This window comes from Tyto alba, unplaced genomic scaffold (assembly GCF_018691265.1).
Source record: "Tyto alba isolate M040663 unplaced genomic scaffold, T.alba_DEE_v4.0 Super-Scaffold_2, whole genome shotgun sequence".
NCBI lineage: Eukaryota > Metazoa > Chordata > Aves > Strigiformes > Tytonidae > Tyto > Tyto alba.
Window position 1 is genome coordinate 22,270,538 of NW_024881282.1, and position 18,545 is coordinate 22,289,082.

The 18,545-nt window shown below is 35.2% G+C and overlaps 1 protein-coding gene across 1 annotated transcript in view; it reads right to left on the reverse strand.

Annotated features, from left to right (window-relative positions):
• The window catches only part of USP12 (ubiquitin specific peptidase 12), a 40,059-nt gene that overhangs the window by 18,275 nt on the left and 3,239 nt on the right, over positions 1 to 18,545 (reverse strand). The window contains exons 2-3 of the mRNA XM_042792637.1: positions 9,242 to 9,322; positions 3,282 to 3,495 (exon numbers count right to left, since the gene is read on the reverse strand). Coding sequence (XP_042648571.1) covers positions 3,282 to 3,495; positions 9,242 to 9,322 — 295 coding nt within the window. The remainder of the gene's footprint in view (positions 1 to 3,281; positions 3,496 to 9,241; positions 9,323 to 18,545) is intronic.

The following is an 18,545-nucleotide window of genomic DNA, read 5'->3' on the forward strand; positions in this document are numbered from 1 at the left end:
TAAACTAAGACAAAAATATAGGGGGTAGGAAGAGGGGAGGGCATGTCAGCTTGCATTCACAGAAATTTCTCAGCTGATCAGAATTAACAGAAGACTGAACCATTCTGCAAAAAAAACTAGGGCATGATTCAACTACCTAAGCATAGGTGTACATGTAGTGCCACCTGAAATTTTATAGCTTGTCCCATCCAGCCTCCAGATGCCAATCCATGATGATCTGGATCTCCTACAGGCGCTATGCTATCTCTGCCAAGCTTAGGTCAATGTCTTGGATAACACAGGGCATCTCAAATGGCATTAGATATTGATCTTTTCCAGAAATTAACCGAGAACTTATGACAGGAATTGTTTCATCATCTGTATGTTCGATCACAGGAAGAACATGAACAATAAATGCTCAAAACATTGCTTTATTTATATTCTAGGGTTTGAAGTCCACTGCTGCTCTGTCGTAAGTACAGTGTCACCAATATTAGCAATGAAAATAAGATTAAGACTAAAAACTTTAAGATAATGATATTTTTAAACAACTACCTTGTTTCTCAGAGCTCTTTAAGTAAGGCAGTATTTGCAGAAGCCATGTCAAATTAGCCTAAAGTTCTGGCCAGAGCAAGAGCGAACAGGTTTCAAATTAGGACTTCAAGTGATAAATAGATCTGTCTTTCAAGACCTGAAATATTGCTTCTGGAGGTTGTTATATGTGGCACTTTTATTACTGGTGGACTTGTTGGATAGATAATAATGGATCCACTATGCCTTCCACTTCATATCCTCAGTTTGTCAATATTTCTAAGATAATAGTTTTAAGATTAATTCAGTGGAAGGGGAATAGTTTCACTGGCACACACTTGTGATGTATAGCAATGATACAGATTAAAGCATAAAATTGAACTCTCTTACAAGTCTACTCCTTTATTTATGTCCACATTGGTATTACCCTGAAAACATCATTTACTGTAGTCCCCTGGGACGTCAACCTGAGAAATGCTCTGCTGCTACAAATACTCACATTAGGAATGGAACTAAGAAAACCATAAAGGCATTGAATCACATTAGTAATAGTTACTACTACTCTCTCTGACCAGGAATTCTTAGAAGGAAATTTACCTGCCAATTTAAAAAGCATTCTGTATCACTGGCTAATATCATACAAGTCTTTTAATGTGCAATTCCTTCAATTAATTATAACTTGCAATTTGCTTGTAGTCCAAGAATATATTAAGAGGCTAGCCTTCAGTGGAGGGATAGTTCCCACTACTGGAAAGATGAAGGAAAAAGATACTCAGTGAAGCTTAAGTTTTGAAGTGCCTACAAAGACTATATGGAAGTTTTACTATCATTCACTTGACGGCATCCAGGAGTAAACTTGAAAAAAAAAAAAAAAAATCCTGAGTTATTAGCAAAATAGGGAGAATTTTATGCTAGTCTAGATCATTTGGAGGGGTTAAGTAGTGCAATAAGTTAGCCAAGAGTATGAACTAAGTAGTTTATTTAGTGAACTACTACACTAGTTTTGAAAAGTAAGAGTAAGTTCAACTCTGAGTCTAACCAACTTTAAGGTCTTTATCAAGTAAATCAAAGCAGAACAAGAGCTACAAGTCTCTTGAGGTAAAACACTTCAGAGGTTCTTCACAGCGCTACATCACAGACCTCTCAGGGCTATGTGCCCAGTCAGTAAATTAGCATTAAGTACAACAGAATGAAAGCTATACATTGTTCTTTTTATGATTACAAGAAATTTAAGCAAACATAACAGAATACCTTCAGCTGACTTCAAGCCAGCAGCTGCTTCTCAGCCAGTTAAGCTTTAAGGTTGTTAATATATGTATGCTGTATTCAGACATTGAAAATAAAGATGGAATAGCAGCACTGTAGTCTGGAATACATTATGATTATGTTCCCAGTCATCACCCTGATATAGCTGGGCACTGGAACAGAATCTAGATTGGTGTTGCACACCTACCTGATTCTCTTACTAATTCTTCTTTAAAGCTCAAAATTATATAACTTTACAATAAGCACATATGATGTCCATGTAACCACTGCCTGACAATTTAGCCATTTATTTGTAGAAAAGCAGAAGTATCATCATTTTTTAAGAGATACCCAGAAAGCCAACAAGAGTTGAACTTTCATATCTGACTTCTCTAATGAAGATTTTCCAATTGTCTTCTCCTGCTTAGAAATTTAGCGTCATGACATAATTAAGCATTAAAAAGAACACTTTCTAAAAAGAACTTAATGGCTCCTGTGGTTTACTTTTTGCTTTCCATTTGAACCATTTTCCATGCTTGTCATAGTTAGTCAATATTCATTGACATAACGAACAATTTCTGTAAGTGCATCAACATACAGCATACTTACTGAAGTCTACTTACCGAAGAACTGAATGACACTTCTATTCTTCATAGGTAAGTGACTGTACATTACCTGAGAGCTTTTTTTAAAAATATTATTACAACTCGTGGTGTGCATTTGCTGGAGGCGTCACTTCAAATTAGAAATGTCATTATAGTACTGTATTTCTTGTTTTTACTATGGAGATCGTCATAACATTTAAACACTCTTTTAGTCTGCATATATGTTCTTTGAGAGATTACAATAGTATGAACATGTCCATTGCAGCAGTGTTAAATATGGTACCTCATACAGTTTATTTAAATCTAGCGGTTATTTTTTAGAAAAAAAAAATATGCTATATTTTAATAAAAATGCATCCAAGGTTTCATCTATATTTTAACACTGAATTATTTTCTAAAACATTTTGACCAATTATCCCTGCAGATAAGAAACAACAAATGGTAAAAATCTCTGGAAGTCTCCTGAAATTCAGGATCTCAATTACATTATGAAAAATCAGCCAAAACTACTTAGTGATTTTAAAATTCATTAATCCTTTTTAAGCTAGATTCTTGCAGAACATCTTAATGTCCTTTCCACACACTCAGCTTGGGAGACTCCTGCATTCAAAGAGTAATGTTTTTTTAAACACAGAAGTTTTACAGTGAATTTTGATTACAAAATACTATTCGTAGTGAGGCAGAATTAGTAAGCGATTTCATAAGCAGCCACTGAAAATACATTCAGCTCTACATGAAAAGAGACAAGGATTCTCTCTGAAAACAGCTCCAGGGTTAGGTCCTTATTCTAGGGTCACCTCTTCTTTACACTGCAGCACCAAGAACACTTTCCATGCGTAACAAATACATAGGTATCCCACTGTGTCAACTTCAGAATTAAATCACAACCTATGATTATTACACAAGAAAAAAAAAAGTTACCATTTTCTTTTCGTAATCTTGTTATAAATTTCTTGGGAGGTATTACTCCAACTTTTTTCTTCTGGGTGGCTATACTATGGAAGAGATCAGCTAAGCATGTAAGGAGATTCTCCTTTTTTCTTGGTTGACTCTTGTATGCTAAGACCTTGTCTCTAAATGGTCGACAGAAATAAAGTGCCTGAAGAACTGAATTGCAGTAGCATGTATTCCCAAACTGTAAAATAAGAGAGAGAATTATTAGGTTGCATTGTTTTACCATTGAGAGGTAAAAAATAAATCCAAAGTATAAGAGAATGCATAAGCAGGGCCAAATTTTCTGCAAATAATTTATTTTTCACTTTAAGGTAGTAAAGCATATTTCTGTTTCACAAATGACTAACAAGTACACTATATGTAAATGCAAGGAAGACCTACGTACATTTGAACAATACTATATAATTCTGTCTCACCTGTAAATTTATTAGTAATATTTTACATTTACTTGGGTCAAAATGTTCAACAAATACCATCATTTCACAGACCCTAAAATATGTCATGGTAAAAATATCTATCCATCTACCACAAGTCAGCCACAACAGCAAAGAACAGGCACAGCATGCCCTTGTACTGTAAAGAAATTCAGCTGCAAATTGAGAGCTTTTCAGACACTTCAGAAATTGGATTCTCCACATCTTATTAGTTTTGATCAAAGTCAGAAATAACTGCTTTAACCTGTTCCTACGTTTCAATTCTCATTTTAGGGTGACAGGATTGGCATTCAGGGGTTTTCTTAAAAAAATGTGACATGGCTAGTTTAGGATTCAAAGCTATGATACAGCTGGTAGTTTCAAATTGACACTGAAAGGAAAACAGTGTACAATTTGAAGGAGACAAGCTGCTGAATTGAAAGGGGGCAAGCAGAGTCAGTAAGAAAAGCATCCTTAATCCCCTCTGTACCAGGACGTTCCAGATGTCCCTCTTCCCCAGACTCCTTCCAGCTCTTAGGCACTTGAGTCTTGTGATCACTGACACTGTCTCCAGCTCACCCCAACACTGCAAACTTCCCCATCACCTCTGTGAAGCCATTATGAGCTGTCGATGGATAGAGCCAACCTCATTTTATGCTTCCCTCCTCCAGTGAAACCCATTATCTAACACTGAAAGTGTGAGAAAAATCTTTGTAAGGCCCTCAGCAGGTAATCCAACCTTTCAGCTGCAGTCACTCAACCTGCAAATTGAAGCACATACCCACTACGCACATTCTGTAAAATGTGAAAATAATGTTCATATTTATGTTTTATATAAAGATAGTAGCATATACAGGTAGCAAATTCCAAGACTATATTGTGATGCGGAGACTGTTATGTACGAGAAAGAGTGCATTCAGAGATATTTTAAGAGTAGGTTCTTTCAATAGAGAAAAAGAACTAAAAGCTTTTACATCTTAGGAATAATAGTGAAGTAGCTACCTATTGCTCTCTCCCGACTGAGACAATCATAAACAAGAGCACCATGAAATTTAATCACAAAACTGGAAAGTAAATTGGTTTCCTTTATTTTAAATTAAAGAAATATGAAGAACTACTTTTCTAAATACTCATTCTTTGAATGTGTCTTGAGTAAGAAGTGTATTTTAAAGAAGTCTTAAGATCTCCATATTAAAAAGTGAAGAAATTAACACTCATTATTTTTATTTAATTAAACTAGGGAAAATGCTTATATTGGCTTCTTCATGGTCCAAATCTGTCCTCAGGTAGGTCAATGAACTTAAGAGGAAAACCAGGGCTTTTTTCCTTAAAGGAAGCAGATGAAATCACAGAGTAATTTATGTCAAAACATTTAATATTGTAAGCTAACTATTGTTGAGTTTATAATTAGAAATGGCCATAAAAAGAGAACAGCATTCAAATGCTAAGAAAGTTCTTAAGATTAAATCAAATAGGAGAAGTGCTAAAATGTCTACAGCAACTGTCGAAAGATGAAAAAGCAGCAAATTAGAAATTTCATAACATTCCAATTTTAAAAAGGAACAGTCTGATGATAAATTAATTAGAATGACAAACACGCACTGAGACAACTAAAATATGAAGCAACACAGAAAACAGAACACTGAATAAAATTCAGATTAATTTAACATGAATTTATGTTAACCTACACATCTGTGGGTAGGAAATAAAAGCATGCGGATGAAGTTCATAAAAGGTTTTCTTCAACCATATTCAGAAAGACAGTAGGCAATTCAAGATTACTTGAAAACTCCTGAAGAAAGTTTAAATAGTTCATATTTGTTTTCTATCCAAAGCATTGGTCTTCCCTCTTCAAAACATAAATTCTTTTTAAAATAAAAGCTTCTAATCATTAAAAAATTATAATGGTACCTATACTAAACAACAAGGGGAAAAAGGTAAGGAGATATCTAGACTAAACAAATAGGGAATTTGTTACACCAATAAATGTTGGTCTTACCACCATTATTACTTTACTTCCTAGCTTTGACTCCAATACAAAAAGCACACTCCTCATCTAGAAAACACCCAAGACCTTGCTCCAGTCTCCCCATCCTCCCACCACCTACTGAACACCTATGCTTTGCTTTCTAACTGTGCTTCTTCAATATTCAGCTCTCCTGCTAACCTGGCCAGCAGACACCTTCCTTCTCCCCTCACTTTACAGTCAGCACTGCCTCAGAGGTACAACACCTGCAAGAAGATGTGCCAGCGCTGCAGTGTATAATGAAACGCTTGTGAAGTCTGCCTCAGGATAGCAGTAGAAAACTGTAAGAAAGACCATAATTGTCATTTTGTATCTTAAGCTGTCAGCCTGTATGGGATACTGAAACTCCTCTATCTCATTCAAGGGGAATGTAATAGAGACTATATACAGCAGAGTTATTTTAACCCATGTTTTCAACTTGTTTATTGCTTGCCTCCTTGTTTCTGCGATGACCATCTTAAGATATGCATATCTAGGAAAAGTAAAAAACCACATTTTCTCTTATTTTCAGTTCATATTGTTCTTCTGTCTTAAATTCTGAGAAATCAGATTATTTACCTTCACAAAAATACTGCACAATGTATGTTTCCCACGCACACTTTTTTTTTTTTTTTTTGTTAATTCTGAAATCAAAATTACAACACCCAAACCTGTGTGGAAATAAAAAAAAAAATATGAAAGAATAAGGAAAGTTGCAACAAAAACACTACACGCTCACTAAGGCTTATCGCCTTATAGTCTACTCTTTCTGATGCAACATACAAGTGGGAAAAAACTTGGGTTGTTGTACCCCACAGATCTACAAAAACAAACAAGAGATCTATGAGAACTTAGATCTAGATAGAATACTGTCTTTGTGCAGCACTAGTGTTCCTCCAGCTCTGATGCACTGGCAGCTCCAACAAGTTTTATTTGTTGCAGTGAGCCACATCAGTAAATAGGATTTCTCCCAAAACACACAGATCCATTGTAAGAGACTAAATAACCAAACCTTCTGCTCTAGAAGTCTGGTAAGCTGCTGAAGAGCTACCAAAGTAGCTCTTATGAGATTAAAAATGTTCATTATTTCATACTCATTGGATAAAATAATTGATTTAATTTGTGAAGCACATAGATTTTAATAGTTTGCATTACTGCACCGTAGCGGGAAAGAAGAACGATAGGCAGACTTGATGTTCCTGACTGTCCATGTGCACGGGACATCATACTACTAACATTTTCATCTTGCCATGAATCTTAAATATTTCCTGTTGATTCAGTGAATGGTATTGTCCTTTCGAGCCTAAGCTGAATCCTCTACTTAGAGCAGTCACTGACAGAATCAAATATCCCATCAACCATCTGGTCTTCCATATGCTTCCCATAATTGCCCTTACTTAATTCTTCTTTTACCTCTCAAATTGTTCTTTCAGCACATCCTCTGAATAATCCCTTGATTCCACCACAAAGATGTAGAGGAGATAAGATAGTGTTTCTACCTTCTCTTCTTTTACGCTACCTCTGGATAAATGCTACATTTACCATTGACAGGTCTCTATTTCAGAATTGCCATCTTCATCTAAAATCCTGTCTTGCATTCCAGACATCTCAAATGGCTAGCTATCACACAGTCAGAACAGAGATATTGATTTCCACATTATCTCAATTTTTTCCATTACTCTGGGCAGTTAGGACAAACAAAAATCGATAAACAAATCAGAAAAAGTTAGCAGTAAATGTTAATGAACCTCTAAGAGCTTTACTTCTTCTAATTGCTATAAAACAATTAGAGAAATCAATGAACGCAAAAATTGTGATTTCTATCACTTCTCAATCTAATAGTACTTGTAATTTATTATTTAACTAATATTTCTTTCAATTATCATTAGCTCTGTCATTCTTTCTGAATGGCCACTTGCCATAGTTTGCTAATGAAAAGGTCACTACCTTTCCTCTTCCTGCTAATATTTAAATTCTGCAAGCTTATTACACATTTATGGCATATACATACTGTGTTAGTAAACACAATCTGCAGAATAGATCCAAAAACCACTCAAGCAACAATACAACTGAATTTCCCTTAGCCGACCACTGTACCTGAAAAACAGCACCAGCATGCCTTAGATGTAATGGAATTCCATTTGACTGTTTGTTACAATTCAAAGAATTTGGATCCATAAAACTTTATTGTTTGAAGCTAAAATAAGCAACATTCCTATACTACACAGAAAGTCAAGAGCACAGTGAGATATCTTAGCTGCCTGCCCCTTATGTGTATAGTTGAGGACAACGACTTAAAGACAGATCTCCCCTCAAATTTCCTACTCCCTCTGGACTACAGAAAACCAGGATTTGTTGATATCCATATATACTAGAAAGACTGTCCTTACTGAAACTTTTCTTAAGGGTACAAAACAGGTAAAACTTCAATATAACAGTATAATTGTATTATACATGTAAAGTCTTAAATCCTCTCTGGACTTTGACAAGAAATTAGGAAAACAGGTTATCTGTCAACAGAATAACAGATTTGAGAAAATGTAAAAACAGCTTAGATGGAAAGTCTAAGCTCTGCTACAGAACTAACAATAAGTATTAACAGTTAAATGACTGTATTTCCTCTTTTCAGCAAAACAACATGTCATTTTGAACATATTTCAAATTTCATGAGAAAGGAAAAAAATCACTAATTTAAGTCACGGCATTTGAGATGCATGTAAATCAGCTTGTCACTAACAGTGTTTACTGACTGCACAGTGTATACTCAGATTGCAGACTCCTAAACCATGTCTGTGCTAAGAAGCTAGAGGGAGAGACATATGTTATAGTAGCAGGACATCATTAGAAATAATTAGTTTCATTATAAAAAGCAAGATTTTCTTGTTAAAACAATTGGTTTACATATGTACTTTCTGAAGCCCCAATAAAGAAAGTCACTTCACACTTCATTTCAGAATAATGCAATTTCTAACAAGATATACTTTTCATGGGGAATGCCAGAAATGAAAATTTAAATTATTCCTTAAAATGAATGATTGAATCAAACAATTCAGTATGTTTTTTCCACTATTGCTTTCCCCTTTGGGCTCAGTATTTTTTAAAAACCTTAATAGCAGATGTGAACACTTCATATCATCAACAGTCTTTCACAGATTTTTTTTTCTTTTACTGTATTTATTCACTTAGATTGGCATATTATGAACTACAAGCTAGTTATTTTAAACAGCTTTTTTTAAAGACTTATACATTTTAATAGCAAGAAAGTGATTTTAAAAATACCCTACAATTAGTGAAACGAAATAAAGTATTAAATACACAGTCCAATTTCAACAATTATTTCAATAGCATATTTCAACAAATACACTGAATATTCAAACACATTTCAATAAGTATGTATATTCAATGACTATATCTTTCAGTGTTTTAATTATTCACTCAGTCACAGTCTTGTAATTTAACAAATCCACTTGTGGTATTTTAAAGAAATGAAGTTATGGACTGAAACTTACATTAACCAAACCAAAATAGTGCTCATTGACTGGAAATTGTTCTGGACCAATCTCTTTCTCCAAAGCTGAGGCATTGGCGCCCTAGAAAAAAACAAAACCAATAAAATATTAGTGTTGCAACTACACATCCCAGTGAATTTAACTAGTTGAGAAAAAAAGGTGAAGTTTTTTGGCAAGGATAAATGATAAAAAACAATCAACCAACAAAAAAAAACCCTTCAAACACCAGACCCCTGGTCACAACCACAGACCTTGCTAACACCAAACCAGTATCTTCAGATCTCAGACCATAATACTTCGGTTTGCTAAACTTATTACACTGAAGCTCTCTCTAGTCAGGAGGGAGGAAAACAAGAGTAAATGAGAGACTAAGTATTGAAAACGGATGAAACACCTTCCTGTCTGTACTCTGGAGAGGGGGACAAAGAGTTTGTGACCCAGCTCAACAATCAAACACGTCAAATTAACAAAACCTTTTTAGTTAGCCTATTGCTTAATGTAAAGGCAAACTGACATGCAGGATAATATTAGCCACGAATGCAGAAAAATCAGTCCTTTGAGCTCTGTTGATTTGTACTCTCAGGATGTTTAGATTGTCCACAAACCCATTTCACACAGGTCTTAAAGCAGGCGGCAAGCCTTCTGTGCCCTATCTTAATGCTTATGTGCTTATAATAAAGAATCTAACACACTTCCAACCCCAATAAAATTATTTAAACATAATCCAAAATACCTTAGAGATATGTTTCCAAGTATGTTCTGTTCAAAAACATCTCAAAGTTATATCATTGTAATGTACTTTCATGCAATTACACTGCTCTGATGTTCTGTATTTATTATTTTCAGAGTGGATCTTCTTTAGTAAGAATTGCATTAATATAGTATTGCAAAGTGGGTGATACGAAGCCAAATGGTGACCTCCTTTTAACAAGTGTAATTTTCATACTGTATAGCACATTTCAGAAAAAGAAATGCAGAATGTTCACTGGAAGCAAAGAGACTGGTCTGTTCCACTTACACTGAAAACATAAAACGCTTAAACTGCTTTGCTAAATACCTTGAACTTTGTAAAATTAAAAGACAACATAGTACAGCTAGGTTTGGTGTGCATTACAAATGCTGCAGTCTTTGCCCAACAAATCTGTTGGGTCTGATCCTCAAAAAGAAATCGGAGAACATAACTTTTGTTACTCTGTAGTTCTAAGCAATGTCTGTTGACTGAACTGGTGCAATAAACATTAGGTTTCAAAGGAAAGAGAGGTTTTTTTATTTACAGACAGAAAAACCTCTACTCTGGAAAATTCAGACAAAAAAAAAAAGAACTAGCTTTCTATAAACTCTTACATTGATTGCTTTTAGAGAACAGTAAATGTATCCAAGTCTAAATCCCTTTTGTTGCATACAACACTTTTATATATATATATATATATATATATATATATCTATATCTATATCTATATATATATCTATATATATCTCCATCCTCTTTCAAACTAGTACATAAGCATGAATATTTCACTCTAAAGTCAGGACTAAGCAAAGCTAAAACATCACATCACATAATATACAGCAAAGAATTTTAAAAACAGATGCAACTCCTTCCCAACAAGTTACTACTTTACACCAAAGATGTAGCAAATAGCCTTGAACATTACAATAATAAAATTAAATCAAAATCACAAACTTCATTAAAAACAGAACACAGGATTTCTCAGATTAACTACAGATATGGGGAAGGGGGATAGAAATAAAATTAGGACTGTATTAAAATGTATAAAGGTAAAATGAAACTCTATTATGTGGTATCTGCCATGATGGGGTTGTGGTACTACAGAACTTGAGTGGTTACACAATCTAGCTTAGTAGTTCTGAAACTGGAAACACATGGTCAAAGGCCCATTAGGAGGTAACTACTTTAACCAGAACAGAGCAAAAGACAGCGTTAACTCCACGCATGAGACAGTACAGCTCTGTTCCATTCACAACATGGCCCCAGATGCTTTTTCACCAGTCATATCCCCTGCAATTATCCGGTATGAGAATGCCTCTCCTTTACTAGGGATTTGGCTGCAGGGCTTACTAATTTAGAAGCTGTTCTCAAATGATGATGATGGTGGTAAAGAAAAGGGGTACGAACCCTCATTTAAGATTAAAGCACTCTACAACTTAAGAATATTTTGTTTTGCAGGCTTATTGAAATATACCCATAGGGTTTGGAAAGGTGGATATTATTTACAAATAAACTAGGAAAAAAAAAAAGGAACTGTGGAGGCTTTTTTATCCTGCTGTTAAAATCTCTACTTCTTTAAAAATAAATAAACTCAAGAGCAGGCTTTTAGGAAATTCTTTCTCTTTACAAAGCTAGGGCGGAGTTGCTGCTTTATTCTATCTTTGGAAGGAAGAATATTATGGTATAAACTTTGATGTTTGTTTTGTACAGACCTGAACACCGTATTTAGTTTTCTAGCACAATAAAGATCCTGACTTGGCAATAAGAAAGACATGTTAAGCTACTCCAATATTGTTATGGTTTTCTGATTATTCAAGGCTGCTTCATTCAAGGCTTAGACTTTCACATGATTTCAAAGCACCACATTATCTATGTTTGAATGCAGTTGTTTATGAATGTTTTATTACTACAAACTAGCATGGATGTTTTACACCAATATAAAAACCCTCAAGCTACTTAGACTTCCCTCTACAGATCTCTTTTTGTCTGTTATAAAGGATATTATTCCTCCCCCCAAAGTAATCATTTATACTGTGCACAGTGTGTTGGTTGCAAAGAGCAAAAACCCAGTATGCAGCAGGGGCTTGAAAGCGTACGCTAAAATGCATGTTCACATCTGTCCCATAAAAGCTATTTTAAAACCTAACTATCCCACACTACAAAATATTTCCCATTCATTATTACAGTACATGTTATCAGTCCCGACTGACCCTGCCATTATGCAAATACAGATGCAGAGAAGCAACACTGCGACACCAACTATTACGGTACCATATCATCTTTTGGACAAGAGAAGAGCAGAAGTGGAGTTTATCTCCTTCCATCAGCCAAGATGGACTCGGGATCTAGACTTCGGAGATTTCAGTCTGTAATGTATGTTGCAAAGTACAGAATTTCTTCCTCTGCCACTTAACTGGGAAGTGGGAAGATAACGAATGTCTCTCTTTCGGGGGGCTCACTGAACACCCCATACAACAGATGCTCAGTCCCAATTCAGCAACTTGGTTTTTACATTGTGCAAAGGACAGAAAGGAACATGATCCACTTTGGTCACTACACCCACCTCCAGTTTCCCCTACCCTTCTGAGCAGAGCACACAAGGTCATTACCCAGAAGTGGGAAAGAACAGAGGCACAACAGAAGTCAAAAAAACCTAATAGTGTAATAGTACTGGCATTTACCAGTTTCTGCATCATTAGTATAAAACCTATACATCACCAAACACTGCCTTACATTACCCCCTTCCAGCACAGAGACATTATATAGGCATACAGAATGCATGTTTGTCATAGTTAATGCAGTAACAGCTTTACAAAGTTCAGCAACTAAGATGTGTATAGAAGAACGCAATATAAAATCAAGATTTGCTTAACTTTTGTTATACAAAATGATCCTGGAAACAATGTTAAAGTATCAATAATTACAAAAGAGAGTTCTCCCAGATAATGACAGTTAGGTATAAAGCTGAACACTTCATCTGTGTTGAACTTCAAACTAACACGAGGTAAATCATGAGTAATCTTAGTTTAACCACGTTCAAATCAGTTGAACATTTATTGCTTATCTCCTCCACCAAGTTCAAGAAAAAGGCTATGCTTTTGGATTTTTCAAAGATCCCCATAGATGCTAATTTCCTAATGAAGGGATAAGAATCTGAGTTTACCACGGAAGGCCCTTAAGTTTCTCAATTTTATTTTCAAAAGAGCTCAAGGTTTCTACAAATTAACACATTTGAGACATTCATTTGGTTAACGTTATTTCAGTTTAGTGGAATAAAATCCCAGAAAACACAACAGGAGAGGAAAGTGTAGTATCTTTTAATTAAGTACAGTTGAATTTTCCCGATTTTCAAGTTTTACAGATACATGTTCTCCCAAATATCTAAAACAAACTAAAAAAGCCCTGATATTGTACATTTCAGTGGAAAGGGGGAAAAAATATAAAGTGTAGACACATGATCGGGTTTATTGTTCAGTTTTTCACTTGCTTAAGCAGCAATATTATTAAATGCCATTTCCACTTTTATTATTGCCTTTTCTCACTGCCTCAGAGGTCATGCTATTGTGGTGCAACATGTTGAACTAGTACTCCTGAGACACACTAACAGCTAGCATATGGATAAACTAACTGGAAAAAATCTGTAAAGCAAATCAGTTGGTGCTTATGATCTGACATACACACTTTGGGTTTCGGGGAGTTTTTGCCAGATTAGTTCTAGGCTGGCTCTGTGACTGAACACCCAGCTGCAGCTGAACTATGTTGATTGATTTAGTTTCCTCCAAAAGGAATCTAATTTGTGCAATCTAAGACTACTCCAAGATGCAAACCAAAGTATGGTAAATTAGGATGCCTGGGAGAATCACTTCAGAATTGCACACACCTTACCTGAACTGAAACATTAATGAAAATGCACCTGGCACTTGTTTAAAGAAAAAAAAAAATAAATAGAAGCCACCCTATATTAAAAATACTGTTTAAAAACATGTCAGCAAGCAGGCAATTTCAGCATTAAAGTGTCCTACCCTTTTGTTATCATCCAACCTATTAGACAGTATTTCTCTTACAAAACTTGATTCATAACCAGCCTAATGTGCTTTGAAGATTACACCGGTGTTAGTCTTATTGGGGTGGGATAAGGGGGGTCTGATCTGTCCCTTTCTAGAATAAGTACCAGTTGATAACTTGGTGGGTCACATTTTCAGTAGTTTGCTGTAACAGCTCTATCCTCTAGCTTTAATGAGTTGTAAATTTCCTGAATAAAACAAAAAAATTTCACCTTTAAATTAATTTATCTCAAGACCTGCATTTGTTGTCAAAATTCTGAAGATCCATTTCTCCCTTCACACATCAACCATGCCAGATCCTTCCCTACAATGCTCTCTATCTCCCTCGAGAAGCAAGGAACAATGAAGATAAAAGGTGACTCACAAAACTAAACCATGTTGCATAGGTATCGGTAAGCCAAATTTTTTAAACATGAACTTAGCTAAAGGTAAGTGAACAACAAGAACACACCCACAAAACAACTTTCTTTCCTAGTGACAGAAAGGCATTACAAGAGGAAATCAGGAACCAGGAATAGCAATGTTTTCATAAGCAAGAATAAAACATTACAAGTGTAAAATTAATTTTTTATAATTCACAAAAATGAATCTCAGTATAGAAACACTCATTTACTAGTGCTATATTTTTTTGCCATGCATTAGAACTTTCTTCCTTGTCTGTGCAACTAGTGAAGGTACACAGAATTTCATAGCCTACACTAATTAATGCACTGTGACTGACAGATTCTTCTGTTAATGAAGAAATATGTAATTTTACTCTTCCAGTTATGTTTTTATCAGAAGGTGTGAATTTATACTTTTCCATGTATTTATATAAATCAAGATTAAGAGCAAACAGAATAGCTATGTTACATCAGTTTATATCTGTTGTTTCAACTGCAACCAAAATGGGAACACATTTCTTTTGATACTGTTTCTAGCCCAGGAAGCAGAAGTGAAATATGCTGAGTGGGATTCAATAATCTTTGTTGTTCATTTCTTTGCAAAAGAACATGCATTAGTAAAACACAACTTGATAATCTGACTGTGAAATATTTGGATAATTTCAGCTCATATTTTTAAAATACTTTCAAATAGTGTTATTCTCTTAACTAATTAGTTTAAGACATAGTCCAGTATATTATAATCATGTGCAGCTAAGACAAAACATTTTTTTATTGAGTACAAAGTAAAACCATCTCTGCCTGAGCAAGGAAAATGATAGGATAGGACAAAATTACCTTCTCTTCACATTTGGTATGCTCAACAAACCCATCTTTTTGAGTCCTACTGAACATACACAATGCATTTTCCTTCACAGCAACTACATGCAATCACACTTCGTTCTGTTTTGAAGTCAAAGATATGTTACTATCACATATGAAGCTAAGACTTGGAGAATTAAGGCTCTGGGCTTGGCTCTCTCATGGAATGGATCTTCGAAACATAAAAAGATGTAACAGTGTTTCTACAGTTCTTCTCCACTTGCTGCTGGACTTGAAATGGACTTCATCTACTACTCCCAACACAGAATGAAATCAGATTGCTAAAAACTAAAATACTGCCAACAAGAAGTCGTATTTACACTGTATCATTCCAGAAAATTCCTAGGGTAACACTGTTTATGATATCAGGTTCCTTTCCTTCAGTTTCCTCCGATCAAACAAATTTTCAGTAGCATCAGTGCAACACATCTCATAATAGCACTTATTAAAAGAGGTCGCAAAAGATCAAAACTATTACCTTCAAAGACTTCTAGTTAAAGGTTGAATGACACTAGCAGACAAGTTAGGAAGTCTGCGAGATGTGTTTAAAAAGGACCAGACAGTGACCTTAGAAATCTTTCACTGCCTGAAATTTAGAGGCAGTTATAAGCATTACATTAATCTTTTAGAAAAATCAGACTTACCTAATCATCCAAAAAGTGGAAGGGGGGGGGGGGGGGGGGGGGGGGGCAGCGGAACAAAAAGAATGCATTTGTTCAACCACTTTAGTTGATAAAATGCACGCTCATGTGTTTCACATTTTTTTTTTAACCCACATAATTCCTGTTTCATAAAAACAAGTATATTGCTTTTATAATTTCCCATTTTCATGGAACTATAAAAAGAATCTGAGTTTATGAAAAATGGTTGAAATGTTTTCCAGTTCTGGGGTCTACTTATATTAATATACCACTCTGGTTCTATGTGACAAAGTGATCTAGAATATTTTATTTTTTTTCCCCTCAACTGAAAGATCAGATAGACCTTTTTGAAATACATAATTTGTTAAAAACATTCAACTTTAACAAACTTCCCAAGCTAGGAAAACAAAAGTTAGCCCCTATATAGGGCTTTTACACACCTCTTTCCTTCAACAAATTTGAAAGAGAAAAGTAGACAATATTAATTAATGGAGAGACATCTTTTTACCACATTTTTACAGAATCATTCCTAGAAGTTTCAGTGCAAATTAGTTGCTTCAGTAGTTTAAAAAGCAAATACAAAGACTATATAAAATGACCAATTTAAATATCCAAACTTTGTCTAGTAAGAGGATCAGTTATTCCCACTGACACAGGTAGAAATTCTGTTGGCAAAACTACAGTCCAAGTTTGTACTTCACTGTTTCTTCATGCTTAGAACTTGCAGGGTGAATATATGTATACATACAGGTAAAAAGAAAAAGGAACATTTATATAATTGGAATTATCCAACTAAGTAATATGCCAACTAAATAATTCTCTGTGCTGGTAAAAATATTGCTTTACAGCTACACAACTTCATGATTTTTTTTTCTTCATGTCCCATATTTGACATTTGTTTTACATTAATTTAGACTCCAACAGAAGAGTGAACCTCCCTACTGTGGTTTGAGCTCTTACCCCAACTGTCTAGCAAATACTTCTCAAAAATTTAACATGCTTGCAACAGAATCACCACAACAGAACACGTGCCTGAACACTCCAGTCCACTGATCAAGGCGGATTCAGGTCATGATGCCAGCGTAAAACACTGTGGCTGAGACACAGCACATGTTCCTTCTTGCCAGCCCTGCTACATAAGCAAGTCAGACAGCTGGATAAAGGAACACCATAACACAGCTATTTTGGCTGTGTTACTTTAGTCCTCTTCTCCTCGGCTTTCTTTTCTATCACCTCCTCACTTTGAAGCTATATTTTCCCACAACTTTTCTTTCCTTGCTGTAACTCTCAATTCTCACTTCTTCCAGCATGCATCTTCTGTACATTTTCCTGGGGAATCTGATGACCTTATCATCAGTTAATGTTTAAGTATTATAATTTGTGCTTCAGAGGAAACAATGCAATTAGAAAGAAGAGGAGTGAGTATATCATAGCCACTTCTGGCTGACTGCAAACTCTGGCAAACATCAATTTACATTAAGTGCAGATTTCACAATCAGGTTTGAAAACCCTGTTGTAAACAAGTAATTCCTTAAGCAGTAATGAAGTCCATGTATGTATACTTATCTCAGGTATGAAATTTTCCTGCAATTAAGTGTTTTTATAAAGCCTCTCTGCTACATCTGAGATAGGTGCACTGCAACCTTCCAGGGTCTATTTCCTTTAAGCTGCCTTTTTTTCCCCCCCACACATGCTTGTTTGAACTTAAGTACTTCTGAGATCTCTTCACCTTTGTCAAATGGGACTGAAACAGGCGAAAGAGTACTGGTGACAGTACCCTCAGACTCAGAAGACAGGCAGGAAAAGGACAACAGCCAGCCATTCAGCATGACTCCACAAGTCTTACTTCTTTCAAAAACAAAACAAAAAATTGGATGGTAAGATATGCATAGACTTCTCATGCAGAACACAGTGCTACATCATACAATCGACATCTAGCTACAAACTATGTATTTGATGTCAGTGTGGGGGGCTGAATCAATCACTGAAGACATTCAGTGACACTGACCCTGTATATAAGATGTTAAACAAGCAGATAGAAAAGGGAACATGTAAACAAATACCTGAAACATGAAGAAAAGACTTTCATGTCTAATGATACAGTTTCTAGATTAGCATAGTTTTTAAATTTCATTAAACTTTTCCAGGCTGTGCTAACATAAGCAACCAGTTTCTAGAAGAAACACCGAAAACCAAGTATTACTACCATTACAACTTCCTTCTGTATGTTTAAGACTGACATCTTTTTAAGCTACAAAGATAATTTCTATCTTCTCTGCTTCAGCTACTAAGACTTGACACTTTTCAACTGCTGGCAAGTGTTTGCTGGATTCTAGGCAACAGAAGCAGAAGTACTAGATTCAACCTCTATTTAATGGTGAGTATAGCTTGGGGCACGTCTTCGCTGCAGTTAGCATGGGTTACTTTACCATTTCTCAGCCGTGCATAAAAGCCCCATATAATTCAGTCAGGTAAGGCTTTGATTGCAGTTTAATGCATGGATGAGGTTAAAAGACCAAGTTTTACTTTCACTGCAAAGACATAAAAAAAGAAAAAAGAAAAAAGAAAACACGCTTTTAACCTCATTCATTTTGCAACAAGAACAGTGGCTAAATCACTCAAGGG